Source organism: Atractosteus spatula, assembly GCF_055471065.1.
Source record: "Atractosteus spatula isolate fAtrSpa1 chromosome 10 unlocalized genomic scaffold, fAtrSpa1.hap1 SUPER_10_unloc_1, whole genome shotgun sequence".
NCBI lineage: Eukaryota > Metazoa > Chordata > Actinopteri > Semionotiformes > Lepisosteidae > Atractosteus > Atractosteus spatula.
Window position 1 is genome coordinate 3,885,339 of NW_028296612.1, and position 15,446 is coordinate 3,900,784.

A 15,446-nucleotide genomic window follows, 5' to 3' on the forward strand; every position below is an offset into this window, starting at 1 on the left:
TTCCGCAGGTCGCTGCTCCTCCTGTCCGAGGACGGGATGGCGGAGATAAACAAGCTTCTGTCACCCCCCACCCCCACCACCCCAGTATTGACTGCGGCTGCAGGGAGACGTGGCAGTTCAGAGCGACTGCTGCCTCAGCTGGCCTTTTGGAGTCCGGGGGGGGGGGTTGAGTCCGGTTGGGGGCACCTTCTGTGGGGAGTCTGCATGTTCCACACCCCCCCCCCCCACCCACACACACACACACACACACAACCACCCCCCCCCCCTCCCATCCGCCAAACCGCCACCGAGCAACACACGCACAACAAAAATAGGGGGAGACTCGTCCATCCAAGAAACGTCCTTTTATTTCATGTCCCGTAAAAAGGGATTTGGTCACAGGTCAGAGGTCAATTCCCAGAATCTCACCCCCCCCCCCCATCCCTCCTTTCTCCCCACCCAGCCGAAAGCAGCACCCATGGGGGGGGGGGGGTGGGGGTGGGGGTGGGGGTGGGGGTGGGTTGAAGGCCTTAAATACAACTTAGCCAATGGGCTTCGAAGGTCCCAGGCAATCAGCCAATAGTCTTTGAGGGTCCCAAACTCTCAGCCAATCATCTTCAAGTGTCCCACCCTCACAGCCGATGGCCTGCGACGGGCTCAAGCGCTAAGCCACACCCAGTCTCCTCCACCAAACACTTCTTTAAAAAGGTTTTCAAAGACAGCTTTCAAACTGCACCCAGAATCACACTTCTCTTTGGTCTGCTTGTGTGTGTGTGTGTGTGTGAGAGAGAAAGTATGGTTTTTAGTGTGTGGCTGGGTGGGTGTGGGAGAGTGTGTATAAATGTGTGTGTAGTTGTGTGTGTGTGTGTGCCTGTGTGCTGCAGTTTCTGTTCCTCACAAGCGATCCAGGAGGCACAGCAGGGGTGAAGTGGTCACAAATCAGAGTTAACTGTGTGTGTGTGTGTGTCCCTCCGCACCACAACCTGCCTCCAGGGATCCCAGAACCCCCTGCAGCGTGCGTGTCCGCGAGTCCCTGTCCCCCCCCCCCGCCCCGGTCTCAGGCGGTGTACGAGGGCTGCAGCAGCTCCTGCAGCAGCAGGAGGGCGTTCTGCAGCTCCTGCGCCAGCCGCTCGGCGTGCGTCTCCTCGCAGCAGTTGAAGGCTGAGACGGAGAAGTTGATGTGCTCGTTCAGGGGGTTGTAGCAGACGGCGTACCCGTCGGGCACCAGGGGGCCGAAGCACATCACGCTGTCCGTACGAGAGGACACCTGCAGGGGCAGGGAGAGGGGCTGAGGGCACGGTACTCTCACTACCTCCCTCTCAGGGCAGTGTTCATGTACTGGAGTGTCCAGTCAGTGTGTGTGTATGAACCCCTCTCTCTCTCAGTGCAGTGTTCATGTACTGGAGTGTCCAGTCAGTGTGTGTGTATGAACCCCCCTCCCTCTCAGTGCAGTGTTCATGTACTGGAGTGTCCAGTCAGTGTGTGTGTATGAACCCCTCTCTCTCTCAGTGCAGTGTTCATGTACTGGAGTGTCCAGTCAGTGTGTGTGTATGAACCCCTCTCTCTCTCAGTGCAGTGTTCATGTACTGGAGTGTCCAGTCAGTGTGTCTGTATGAACCCCTCTCTCTCTCAGTGCAGTGTTCATGTACTGGAGTGTCCAGTCAGTGTGTCTGTATGAACCCCTCTCTCTCTCAGTGCAGTGTTCATGTACTGGAGTGTCCAGTCAGTGTGTGTGTATGAACCCCTCTCTCTCTCTCAGGGCAGTGTTCATGTACTGGAGTGTCCAGTCAGTGTGTGTATGAACCCCTCTCTCTCTCAGTGCAGTGTTCATGTACTGGAGTGTCCAGTCAGTGTGTCTGTATGAACCCCTCTCTCTCTCAGTGCAGTGTTCATGTACTGGAGTGTCCAGTCAGTGTGTGTGTATGAACCCCTCTCTCTCTCAGTGCAGTGTTCATGTACTGGAGTGTCCAGTCAGTGTGTGTGTATGAACCCCTCTCTCTCTCTCAGTGCAGTGTTCATGTACTGGAGTGTCCAGTCAGTGTGTGTGTATGAACCCCTCTCTCTCTCAGTGCAGTGTTCATGTACTGGGGTGTCCAGTCAGTGTGTGTGTATGAACCCCTCTCTCTCTCAGTGCAGTGTTCATGTACTGGAGTGTCCAGTCAGTGAGTGTGTATGAACCCCTCTCTCTCTCAGTGCAGTGTTCATGTACTGGAGTGTCCAGTCAGTGTGTCTGTATGAACCCCTCTCTCTCTCAGTGCAGTGTTCATGTACTGGAGTGTCCAGTCAGTGTGTGTGTATGAACCCCTCTCTCTCTCTCAGTGCAGTGTTCATGTACTGGAGTGTCCAGTCAGTGTGTCTGTATGAACCCCTCTCTCTCTCAGTGCAGTGTTCATGTACTGGAGTGTCCAGTCAGTGTGTGTGTATGAACCCCTCTCTCTCTCTCAGTGCAGTGTTCATGTACTGGAGTGTCCAGTCAGTGTGTGTGTATGAACCCCTCTCTCTCTCTCAGTGCAGTGTTCATGTACTGGAGTGTCCAGTCAGTGTGTCTGTATGAACCCCTCTCTCTCTCAGTGCAGTGTTCATGTACTGGAGTGTCCAGTCAGTGTGTGTGTATGAACCCCTCTCTCTCTCAGTGCAGTGTTCATGTACTGGGGTGTCCAGTCAGTGTGTGTGTATGAACCCCTCTCTCTCTCAGTGCAGTGTTCATGTACTGGAGTGTCCAGTCAGTGTGTGTGTATGAACCCCTCTCTCTCTCAGTGCAGTGTTCGTGTACGGGAGTGTCCAGCCGGTCTCTCTCTCTCTGTACCTGTCCCGTCCTGAGTCTCCAGTGGGTGGCCAGGGCGTAGGCAGTGTCCATGAACAGTCTGGGCACGCTCAGCCCCTCCTCGATGGCCTGCAGCTTGAGGCCCAGCAGGTGCCGGTCGATGGCCTGTCCCTGGAGCGCCTGAGAGGAAATCGGGAAGAAAAGACCCCAGAGATTCGCCAAGGTGGGGATTCAAACGCGCAAACATCTGTACATAATCCATGCGGGGTGGGGGGGAGTGGGGGGGAGCCTGTTTTTAACTCTCTGGTCTGCACGTCACTCACTGAGCTGCGTGTATGCCCTGCGGCTGGGCTGCCCACGGACCGCCTGAGCCAAATTCGCAAAAGGACCCCCCAGATTAGAGCTTTCTGGCCCCCTGCCTCCGCCCCATACCCGGGGCAAGAAACGGCCTCCCCGGCGTATCGACCCGACAGAACCGGTCCACCAGGGGAAACCAGGAACTGAACGCCGGCCCGCGATTGGCCAGCCCGGGGCCGATCCCCAGGGCCTTTGTGATGTCATCCCAGCAGCGAGTTCCGGCCGCTCTCGGGCTCCAGCGTGTATCCCTACGCCGCCCCCCGCCCCCCCGATCGGGCCGCGCCGCACCCCAGGGAACTATTTAACGCGGCAGGAAGGTCGATTTTTCTATTTTGCTTCGCGTTTTCTGTTCCCGTACGGCGCTGAAAAAAGACCCAGCGTTTGCCTTAAGCAAGATCACCTCCCCCCCCCCCCACACACACCCCCACACACCCCTCCCCAGCCGGGGATACAGGGACGAGTTCGGGGTCCCCAGCCCCAGGAACGTTACCTGGTCTGTCAGGGTGCTGTGAGCCTCAATGGCCTCCTTCAGCAGGGCCACCTTCATCTCCCTCTGCAACAAGAAAGCCCCGCGTCAGCGCGCTGTCGTCTCTCCGTACCCCTCTGCCCCCCCCCCCCCCCACAGGGCTCACTCCCCGCCCCTTCCTGTCCCCGGGACACAATCCCCGCCTCTTCCTGTCCCCGCCCCCATGGCTCACTCCCCACCCCTTCCTGTCCCCAGGACGCAATCCCCGCCCCTTCCAGGGGTCGTTACCATGGTGCCGGGGTCGTCGACGGCCTGCACGAACCGCAGCGCCTCGCTGGTGGCTGAGCGGATGGTGTCGGTGCGCCCCCCTCTGAACATCCGCAGCGACGCGGTGTCGCTGGTCGCGCACAGCTCCCCGTACATCCTGGGACACAGAGAGAGAGATTAACACCCCACACACTGACCCCTCCAGGACCAGGACTGGACAGCCCTGCTTTAAAGACCCCTGGAGACTCTGCAGACACACACACACACTGACCCCTCCAGGACCAGGACTGGACAGCCCTGCTTTAAAGACCCCTGGAGACTCTGCAGACACACACACACTGACCCCTCCAGGACCAGGACTGGACAGCCCTGCTTTAAAGACCCCTGGAGACTCTGCAGACACACACACACTGACCCCTCCAGGACCAGGACTGGACAGCCCTGCTTTAAAGACCCCTGGAGACTCTGCAGACACACACACACTGACCCCTCCAGGACCAGGACTGGACAGCCCTGCTTTAAAGACCCCTGGAGACTCTGCAGACACACACACACACTGACCCCTCCAGGACCAGGACTGGACAGCCCTGCTTTAAAGACCCCTGGAGACTCTGCAGACACACACACACACTGACCCCTCCAGGACCAGGACTGGACAGTCCTGCTTTAAAGACCCCTGGAGACTCTGAAGACACACATACTGACCCCTCCAGGACCAGGACTGGACAGCCCTGCTTTAAAGACCCCTGGAGACTCTGCAGACACACACACACACTGACCCCTCCAGGACCAGGACTGGACAGCCCTGCTTTAAAGACCCCTGGAGACTCTGCAGACACACACACTGACCCCTCCAGGACCAGGACTGGACAGCCCTGCTTTAAAGACCCCTGGAGACTCTGCAGACACACACACTGACCCCTCCAGGACCAGGACTGGACAGCCCTGCTTTAAAGACCCCTGGAGACTCTGCAGACACACACACACTGACCCCTCCAGGACCAGGACTGGACAGCCCTGCTTTAAAGACCCCTGGAGACTCTGCAGACACACACACACACACTGACCCCTCCAGGACCAGGACTGGACAGCCCTGCTTTAAAGACCCCTGGAGACTCTGCAGACACACACACACACACACTGACCCCTCCAGGACCAGGACTGGACAGCCCTGCTTTAAAGACCCCTGGAGACTCTGCAGACACACACACTGACCCCTCCAGGACCAGGACTGGACAGCCCTGCTTTAAAGACCCCTGGAGACTCTGCAGACACACACACACTGACCCCTCCAGGACCAGGACTGGACAGTCCTGCTTTAAAGACCCCTGGAGACTCTGCAGACACACACACTGACCCCTCCAGGACCAGGACTGGACAGCCCTGCTTTAAAGACCCCTGGAGACTCTGCAGACACACACACACACACACTGACCCCTCCAGGACCAGGACTGGACAGCCCTGCTTTAAAGACCCCTGGAGACTCTGCAGACACACACACTGACCCCTCCAGGACCAGGACTGGACAGCCCTGCTTTAAAGACCCCTGGAGACTCTGCAGACACACACACACACACACACACACTGACCCCTCCAGGACCAGGACTGGACAGCCCTGCTTTAAAGACCCCTGGAGACTCTGCAGACACACACACACACTGACCCCTCCAGGACCAGGACTGGACAGCCCTGCTTTAAAGACCCCTGGAGACTCTGCAGACACACACACACACTGACCCCTCCAGGACCAGGACTGGACAGCCCTGCTTTAAAGACCCCTGGAGACTCTGCAGACACACACACTGACCCCTCCAGGACCAGGACTGGACAGCCCTGCTTTAAAGACCCCTGGAGACTCTGCAGACACACACACACTGACCCCTCCAGGACCAGGACTGGACAGTCCTGCTTTAAAGACCCCTGGAGACTCTGCAGACACACACACTGACCCCTCCAGGACCAGGACTGGACAGCCCTGCTTTAAAGACCCCTGGAGACTCTGCAGACACACACACACACACACTGACCCCTCCAGGACCAGGACTGGACAGCCCTGCTTTAAAGACCCCTGGAGACTCTGCAGACACACACACTGACCCCTCCAGGACCAGGACTGGACAGCCCTGCTTTAAAGACCCCTGGAGACTCTGCAGACACACACACACACACACACACTGACCCCTCCAGGACCAGGACTGGACAGCCCTGCTTTAAAGACCCCTGGAGACTCTGCAGACACACACACACACTGACCCCTCCAGGACCAGGACTGGACAGCCCTGCTTTAAAGACCCCTGGAGACTCTGCAGACACACACACACACTGACCCCTCCAGGACCAGGACTGGACAGCCCTGCTTTAAAGACCCCTGGAGACTCTGCAGACACACACACTGACCCCTCCAGGACCAGGACTGGACAGCCCTGCTTTAAAGACCCCTGGAGACTCTGCAGACACACACACACTGACCCCTCCAGGACCAGGACTGGACAGCCCTGCTTTAAAGACCCCTGGAGACTCTGCAGACACACACACACTGACCCCTCCAGGACCAGGACTGGACAGCCCTGCTTTAAAGACCCCTGGAGACTCTGCAGACACACACACACACTGACCCCTCCAGGACCAGGACTGGACAGCCCTGCTTTAAAGACCCCTGGAGACTCTGCAGACACACACACACTGACCCCTCCAGGACCAGGACTGGACAGCCCTGCTTTAAAGACCCCTGGAGACTCTGCAGACACACACACACACACTGACCCCTCCAGGACCAGGACTGGACAGCCCTGCTTTAAAGACCCCTGGAGACTCTGCAGGCACACACACACACTGACCCCTCCAGGACCAGGACTGGACAGCCCTGCTTTAAAGACCCCTGGAGACTCTGCAGACACACACACACACACTGACCCCTCCAGGACCAGGACTGGACAGCCCTGCTTTAAAGACCCCTGGAGACTCTGCAGACACACACACACACACTGACCCCTCCAGGACCAGGACTGGACAGCCCTGCTTTAAAGACCCCTGGAGACTCTGCAGACACACACACACTGACCCCTCCAGGACCAGGACTGGACAGCCCTGCTTTAAAGACCCCTGGAGACTCTGCAGACACACACACTGACCCCTCCAGGACCAGGACTGGACAGCCCTGCTTTAAAGACCCCTGGAGGCTCTGCAGGCACACAGAGCCCAGAGACAGAGACAGGCAGTGTTCCTCACCTGTAGTAAGCCAGCTGGAGAGCCACCTGGATAAGGGAGTTCGGGCTCAGCCGGTATTTCTTGGGGAAGTTCTTCCCGAACCTCCGGAACGTGAAACAGCTGATGTCCAAGTCGTTGATCAGGCTGCGGAACGAAATAAATCGCCGACTCAGACGAGGTGGAGGAACGCCACAGACGCCCCTTCCCACAATCCCCGTCAGCCCCCACAATGCACCGCCTCTCGATTTCCTTTTTGTTTTTTTGTTGGGGGGGGGGGGGTGTGTGTGCTTGGGCTTACGAGAACGTCACGCTGACCGTAAACGAGAGGTCGAAAGGTTTTCCTCCCAGCCTTGACCGTGGGATTCAGAGCTGGACTGCGAGACACCCGTCTTCAGCTGCACCGTCCTTCGTGACTCCTGCGCTGGAGTCCCCGCACTGGCTCCCCGTCAAGTGTCGTGCCGAGTGCGAGCGCTCACCGATAAGGCTCTGCCTGGCTTGGCCCCTCAGTCCCTGTCCTCTGACTCTGGTCTCCCGCCCGTCCCCCCAGCCCGTCTGCACTCTGGGGGTGTAGACGGGGTCTTCTCCTGCTGCGCCCCCGAGCTCTGGAACCCTCTCCCCCAGGAATCTCAGAGAGGCCCCCCCTCTCTCAACTCCTTCGGATCCAGACTCCCAGCCTGCTTCTTTCGGGAATTGGAAGGTGCTTTCATCTACCGGCCCCGACTCCTTTATCGCCTGTCCCTGTCATTTCCGTCGTAAAGCGCTTTGAGAGGCTGCTTTTAAAAGGCGCTATATAAAGTCAACTTTATCATCGCATTACTAGGGATCAGCCGCCGCCCACCCCGGTGTAACCAGACAACGCCGCCCCTACGCAGGCTGTCCACAAGGCGGGCCACCGCGCGGACACCCCGGGTCGCTCCGGACCGCGGGGTGCCTGTGTCACTGCGGGGGACCCCCCGGGGTCACTGACCTGTCCAGGTTCAGCTTGGCCATCTCGATGTCCCTCTTGATCTCGGGGTCGATGTAGAAGTACAGCTTCTTGGGCAGCGGCAGGGGGACCATGGGGGCGCGCACCGTCTCCGGCTGCTTGCTGCGGGGACACGGCGACGCCGTTTCCAAGGGCGACCGGCACGCTCACACGAGCGCAGCGGCGCCGTTTCCAAGGGCAACGGTGACACTCACACGAGCGCAGCGTCGCCGTTTCCAAGGGCGACCGGCACGCTCACACGAGCGCAGCGTCGCCGTTTCCAAGGGCAACGGTGACACTCACACAAGCACAGCGTCGCCGTTTCCAAGGGCGACAGTGACACTCACACAAGCACAGCGTCGCCATTTCCAAGGGCGACAGTGACACTCACACAAGCACAGCGTCGCCGTTTCCAAGGGCGACAGGCACGCTCACACAAGCACAGCGTCGCCGTTTCCAAGGGCGACAGTGACACTCACACAAGCACAGCGTCGCCGTTTCCAAGGGCGACAGTGACACTCACACAAGCACAGCGTCGCCGTTTCCAAGGGTGACGGACTGACACTCACACAAGCACAGCGTCGCCGTTTCCAAGGGCGACAGTGACACTCACACAAGCACAGCGTCGCCGTTTCCAAGGGCGACGGACTGACACACAAGCACAGCGTCGCCGTTTCCAAGGGCGACGGACTGACACTCACACAAGCACAGCGTCACCGTCTCCAAGGGCGACAGGCACGCAAGGCGGTGATGTATGCAGTCCAGTGTTCACAGCTCTCTCTCTCTCTCAGCTCGGTGGCGGTGTGCTCCCCCCCGCCCTGCCCTGCCCCCGCACCCTCCACTGACCAGTAGTCCAGCACGTGGTCCACCAGCGTGGCCACCGGGGGGCCCTCAGCGATGGCCTGCTCGTACACCACTCCACAGGAGCCGTCCTCCCCCACGACGAACTGGGCAGAGAGCGGACAGGGCTGTGGTCAGCGTGCACACGGACTGTGACTGCGATTGGCTGCCAGGGATGACGGACAGCTCACCTGCAGGGTCTTGTCGAACCAGCGGTTGCCGCTGTTGGAGTAGGTCCCGCCCCCGTGCAGCATCTGCGCGGCCATGCGGCTGGAGTACCTCTCCTCCGACACCCTCATCACCGGGGCGTCCAGACACACCGTGAAGACCCCCCGCTCGATCGCCCGCACCGACTCCCGGTTAATCTTGTCTGAGAGAGAGAGAGGGGTTCATACAGACACACTGACTGGACACTCCAGTACATGAACACTGCACTGAGAGAGAGAGGGGTTCATACAGACACACTGACTGGACACTCCAGTACATGAACACTGCACTGAGAGAGAGAGGGGTTCACACAGACACACTGACTGGACACTCCAGGACATGAACACTGCACTGAGAGAGAGAGGGGTTCATACAGACACACTGACTGGACACTCCAGTACATGAACACTGCACTGAGAGAGAGAGAGGGGTTCATACACACACACTGACTGGACACTCCAGTACATGAACACTGCACTGAGAGAGAGAGGGGTTCATACAGACACACTGACTGGACACTCCAGTACATGAACACTGCACTGAGAGAGAGAGGGGTTCACACAGACACACTGACTGGACACTCCAGGACATGAACACTGCACTGAGAGAGAGAGGGGTTCATACAGACACACTGACTGGACACTCCAGTACATGAACACTGCACTGAGAGAGAGAGGGGTTAATACAGACACACTGACTGGACACTCCAGTACATGAACACTGCACTGAGAGAGAGAGGGGTTCATACACACACACTGACTGGACACTCCAGTACATGAACACTGCACTGAGAGAGAGAGGGGTTCATACACACACACTGACTGGACACTCCAGTACATGAACACTGCACTGAGAGAGAGAGGGGTTCATACAGACACCCTGACTGGACACTCCAGTACATGAACACTGCACTGAGAAAGAGAGGGGTTCATACACACACACTGACTGGACACTCCAGTACATGAACACTGCACTGAGAGAGAGAGGGGTTCATACACACACACTGACTGGACACTCCAGTACATGAACACTGCACTGAGAGAGAGAGGGGTTCATACACACACACTGACTGGACACTCCAGTACATGAACACTGCACTGAGAGAGAGAGGGGTTCATACAGACACACTGACTGGACACTCCAGTACATGAACACTGCACTGAGAGAGAGAGGGGTTCATACAGACACACTGACTGGACACTCCAGTACATGAACACTGCACTGAGAGAGAGAGGGGTTCATACAGACACACTGACTGGACACTCCAGTACATGAACACTGCACTGAGAGAGAGAGGGGTTCATACACACACACTGACTGGACACTCCAGTACATGAACACTGCACTGAGAGAGAGAGGGGTTCATACACACACACTGACTGGACACTCCAGTACATGAACACTGCACTGAGAGAGAGGGGGGTTCATACACACACACTGACTGGACACTCCAGCACATGAACACTGCACTGAGAGAGAGAGGGGTTCATACACACACACTGACTGGACACTCCAGTACATGAACACTGCACTGAGAGAGAGAGGGGTTCACACACACACTGACTGGACACTCCAGTACATGAACACTGCACTGAGAGAGAGAGGGGTTCATACACACACACTGACTGGACACTCCAGTACATGAACACTGCACTGAGAGAGAGAGGGGTTCATACACACACACTGACTGGACACTCCAGTACATGAACACTGCACTGAGAGAGAGAGGGGTTCATACAGACACACTGACTGGACACTCCAGTACATGAACACTGCACTGAGAGAGAGAGGTGTTCATACACACACACTGACTGGACACTCCAGTACATGAACACTGCACTGAGAGAGAGAGGGGGGTTAATACAGACACTCAGAGAGACAGGGGTTAATGCGGACACTGGACACTTCTGTCCCCTGTGCCTCACACCTCTCAGGAGTCTGTTGTAGGCTTGACCCCACGTGTTCCTGTGCTGGCTGGTCAGGATGCCCATGGGCTCTTTGTCCGTCTTCCAGGACTGAGCTCTAATCCTCTGCAGCTGTGTGTGGATCTGACCCACGGTCAGTGGGGAACCATCACTGTTGTACACCTCTAACTGGAAAAACTGACCAGAGAGACACACACAGAGAGAGAGAGAGAGAGAGAGAGAGAGAGATCACTGCTGGACACCTCTAACTGGAAAAACTGACCAGAGAGACACACAGAGAGAGAGAGATCACTGCTGGACACGTCTAACTGGAAAAACTGACCAGAGAGACACACAGAGAGAGAGAGATCACTGCTGGACACGTCTAACTGGGGAAAAAAACTACCCATCTTACAGCTCCTGTCCACAATGACAGTTGAGTGCAGCAGTAGTAAAGAAGGAGTAAACAGTGAGTAGAGTGTGTGTAGACACCAGACAGCTCCTGCCCACAATCACAGTTGAGTGCAGCAGTAGTAAAGAAGGAGTAAACAGTGAGTAGAGGGTGTGTAGACACCAGACAGCTCCTGCCCACAATCACAGTTGAGTGCAGCAGTAGTAAAGAAGGAGTAAACAGTGAGTAGAGTGTGTGTAGACACCAGACAGCTCCTGCCCACAATCACAGTTGAGTGCAGCAGTAGTAAAGAAGGAGTAAACAGTGAGTATAGTGTGTGTAGACACCAGACAGCTCCTGTCCACAATGACAGTTGAGTGCAGCAGTAGTAAAGAAGGAGTAAGCAGTGAGTATAGTGTGTGCAGACACCAGACAGCTCCTGCCCACAATGACAGCTGAGTACAACAGCAGTGAAGTACGAGTAGAGAGCGAGCAGGGCACGCGCAGGCAGTACCTGGTAGTTCCTGACCACAGTGATGTGCGTGGGCGGCCGGCGGGACCGGTTGTGCAGGATGACGTGGTCGTGTTTGGGGCCGGGGACTCGACAGGACGAGAAGATCTGAGAGTACTGCTCCATACAGAGAGGACGACCCCGCATGTACTCCACTAACAGAGTGTGACTGAGGGAGAGAGGGTTCACACTGACACCCTGACTGGACACTCCAGTACATGAACACTGCACTGAGAAAGAGAGGGGTTCATACACACACACTGACTGGACACTCCAGTACATGAACACTGCACTGAGAGAGAGAGGGGTTCATACACACACACTGACTGGACACTCCAGTACATGAACACTGCACTGAGAGAGAGAGGGGTTCATACACACACACTGACTGGACACTCCAGTACATGAACACTGCACTGAGAGAGAGAGGGGTTCATACACACACACTGACTGGACACTCCAGTACATGAACACTGCACTGAGAGAGAGAGGGGTTCATACAGACACACTGACTGGACACTCCAGTACATGAACACTGCACTGAGAGAGAGGGGTTCATACAGACACACTGACTGGACACTCCAGTACATGAACACTGCACTGAGAGAGAGAGGGGTTCATACACACACACTGACTGGACACTCCAGTACATGAACACTGCACTGAGAGAGAGAGGGGTTCATACACACACACTGACTGGACACTCCAGTACATGAACACTGCACTGAGAGAGAGAGGGGTTCATACAGACACCCTGACTGGACACTCCAGTACATGAACACTGCACTGAGAGAGAGAGGGGTTCATACAGACACACTGACTGGACACTCCAGTACATGAACACTGCACTGAGAGAGAGAGGGGTTCATACAGACACACTGACTGGACACTCCAGTACATGAACACTGCACTGAGAGAGAGAGGGGTTCATACAGACACACTGACTGGACACTCCAGTACATGAACACTGCACTGAGAGAGAGAGAGGGGTTCATACAGACACACTGACTGGACACTCCAGTACATGAACACTGCACTGAGAGAGAGAGGGGTTCATACAGACACACTGACTGGACACTCCAGTACATGAACACTGCACTGAGAGAGAGAGGGGTTCATACACACACACTGACTGGACACTCCAGTACACTGAGAGAGAGAGAGAGAGAGAGGGGTTCACACAGACACACTCACCTGTCAATCTTGGCTTTGAAGTCCAGGACTCCTGCGATGAGTTTGGCTGCAAACCTGCCGACACACAGACGGATATCAGATACCTGGAGCCAGAGGGAACCGGGGGGCCGGGGGGCCGGGGGGTGACCTACATGAGCTGCCCTCTCCAGTCGCTGTAGTCCTGCCGGGGCAGAGTGACGGCGGGGTTGGAGTGCACGGCCAGGGGCAGGCGGCTCTCCAGGTAGGCGGAGCGCTGCCACCAGTCCGAGATCTGGGAGGGGGAGAGGAGACAGGACGCTCAGGACGGCCCGCGGGGGGGGGGCGGCGCCGGCGGGCCCTGGGCCCGGTTCTGTCTTACCCAGTTGTTGGTGCGCTGGGCCCTCCTCTCCAGCCCCTGCTGCAGCCTCTCCCCCGGGCCCCCCGGGGCCCCCAGCTTCAGCACCTCGGAGCGCGTGTGCTCCAGCTCGGACCTGGGCAGGTGGGGCTCCAGGGCCCGCAGGTACCGGCTCAGGGTCTGGGCCAGGGGGGGCACCGGCTGGGGGGGCACGGAGGAGCTGAAGCCCCGCGCCCACAGCTGGGGAGAGAGGGAGAGAGGGAGGGAGAGGGGGAGAGAGAGAGGGGGGAGGAAGAGGGAGGGAGAGAGAGGGAGGGGAGGGAGAGGGGGAGAGGGAGTGAGAGTGAGGGGGGGAGGAAGAGGGAGAGAGAGGGAGGGGGAAAGAGAGAGAGAGGGGGAGAGGGGGAGAGGGAGAGAGAGAGGGGGGGAGAGAGAAGGGGGGGGGGAGAGAGGAAGAGAGAGAGAGGGGGGAGGAAGAGGGAGAGAGAGGAAGAGGGAGAAAGAGAGAGAGAGGGGGGAGGAAGAGGGAGGGAGAGAGAGGGGGGAGGAAGAGGGAGGGAGAGGGAGGAAGAGGGAGAGAGAGGTTGATATCATCATCATCATCATCATCATCTCCCTCTGCAGGGCTTCAGCGCCCAGCGACAGTCCGCCCCCCCCCCCGGGAGCCAGCCAGCCAGCCAGCCAGCCAGGCAGCCAGCCAGCCCCGACACTGGCGCCGTGGACTCGGTCACGTAGCGACCCCCACCCCCAAAAAAACAAACCTCAACTCTCTCGCTCCGGGTCTCCGTTAACACCACGGCCCAGCCCAGCCCAGCGACCCGCAAAGCTCGCCTTTCCCACTGCGGCTCGAGTCCTACCAAGAATAAAAACCCACGACAATATCTACTTTTCCACGCCGCGGCTGCCCGGCGGAAAAAGCAGGAAGCCCTTCGCGTTCGCGCGTGGAGACCGGGGCGACACGGAAGCGAGGCGCGATCAAACCGAGGACGTTTCAGGTGTGGAATAATCGCGTCTGAACTCCCCCCCACTCCCACGCCCACTGGAGTCCAGACGGCTCCGCGGAGGACATACAGAGACACTCGAGCTGTCGGTGGGAGGAGAGCAGCGCAGGTTGTTTTTTTTTTTTTGTTTTGGGTGGGTGGGAAGTTTATGTTGAACACGCCAGCAACAATTCAGGAAGCAAACAAAAACACGCAGGAAAAAGAAAAACACTCGTATTGATCTCGGTTTCAGGAGGGGGAAAATGTCAACCCCCTCCCCATCTCTCCTTCCACGCCCGCTCGCCCCGCAACCCGTAAAAACACGAACCGAAACATGGAAAAAACAACCACGCGAGTCCACTCCCCACGACGGCCCCGAGCCCCAGGAGACTTTAAAAAGCAGCTTCGCAAAACACAGCCCTTCAAAAAAGACGTATGTTTATTATTATTATTATTATTATTATTATTATTATCGTTGCGATGTGCACAGAAAAGTTCGTAAAACAAACCGAAACACGCTTCCAGGCCCACTTACCCGCAACATGAGCGCGCCGTGTCCCGCACACCCACTCCCCACGGGCAACATGACAGCGCCCCGGGCCGACGGCCGGGTGGGAGCAGGGGGTGGGAGAAATGAATGTAATTAAATTGGTAATTAATTAATTTATCCGGTGCAGTGTGGCGAGAGAGAGCTGGCGCTGGCGCTGCAAATCCCCCCCCACCCCACACCACGCGTGAACGCGGATGTGTCTCCCGAGGTCCACGCAGCCTGGGGAGAGCGGTTAGTTTTTTTTTGGGGGGGGGTGACGGTGCCACCCCACAAACAGACACGAGCTCGGGGCTGTCCTGTCCCGTCCCGTGTCACGGAAGCTCGGTCAAGCCCCCTTCGTGAAAGCTGCAGGCTACGTGTTTATTTCCACGGGTCGCATGTTTGGGTGGGGGTAAGGTTTTTTTCTCTCGTGTTTTACGGCCCGCCACCTTCCTCCACAGCCGACCGAGAGAGGAGCAGCAGCAGCAGCAGCAGAGAGAGAGAGTGTGTTTGTGTTTCTGGAGGGGACTGCGTGATTTCGGACACGCAGAGCTGGGCAGAGCCTCACACGTG

The 15,446-nt window shown here is 57.4% G+C and overlaps 1 protein-coding gene across 1 annotated transcript; it reads right to left on the bottom strand.

Moving 5' to 3' along the window:
- Nucleotides 1-329: 329 nt before the first annotated feature.
- cratb (carnitine O-acetyltransferase b) lies at nucleotides 330-15,413 on the bottom strand. Its single transcript, XM_088908386.1, has 14 exons — nucleotides 14,880-15,413; nucleotides 13,389-13,604; nucleotides 13,183-13,301; nucleotides 13,052-13,105; nucleotides 11,861-12,026; nucleotides 10,979-11,153; nucleotides 9,036-9,214; nucleotides 8,851-8,951; nucleotides 8,008-8,127; nucleotides 7,062-7,184; nucleotides 3,855-3,990; nucleotides 3,591-3,653; nucleotides 2,786-2,923; nucleotides 330-1,246 (listed from the first exon to the last, which is right to left on the bottom strand). Exons 1-14 carry the CDS (start codon nucleotides 14,928-14,930, stop codon nucleotides 1,037-1,039), a joined length of 1,851 nt encoding a protein of 616 aa, XP_088764512.1. The 5' UTR covers nucleotides 14,931-15,413; the 3' UTR covers nucleotides 330-1,036.
- Between the last annotated feature and the right edge of the window lie 33 nt (nucleotides 15,414-15,446).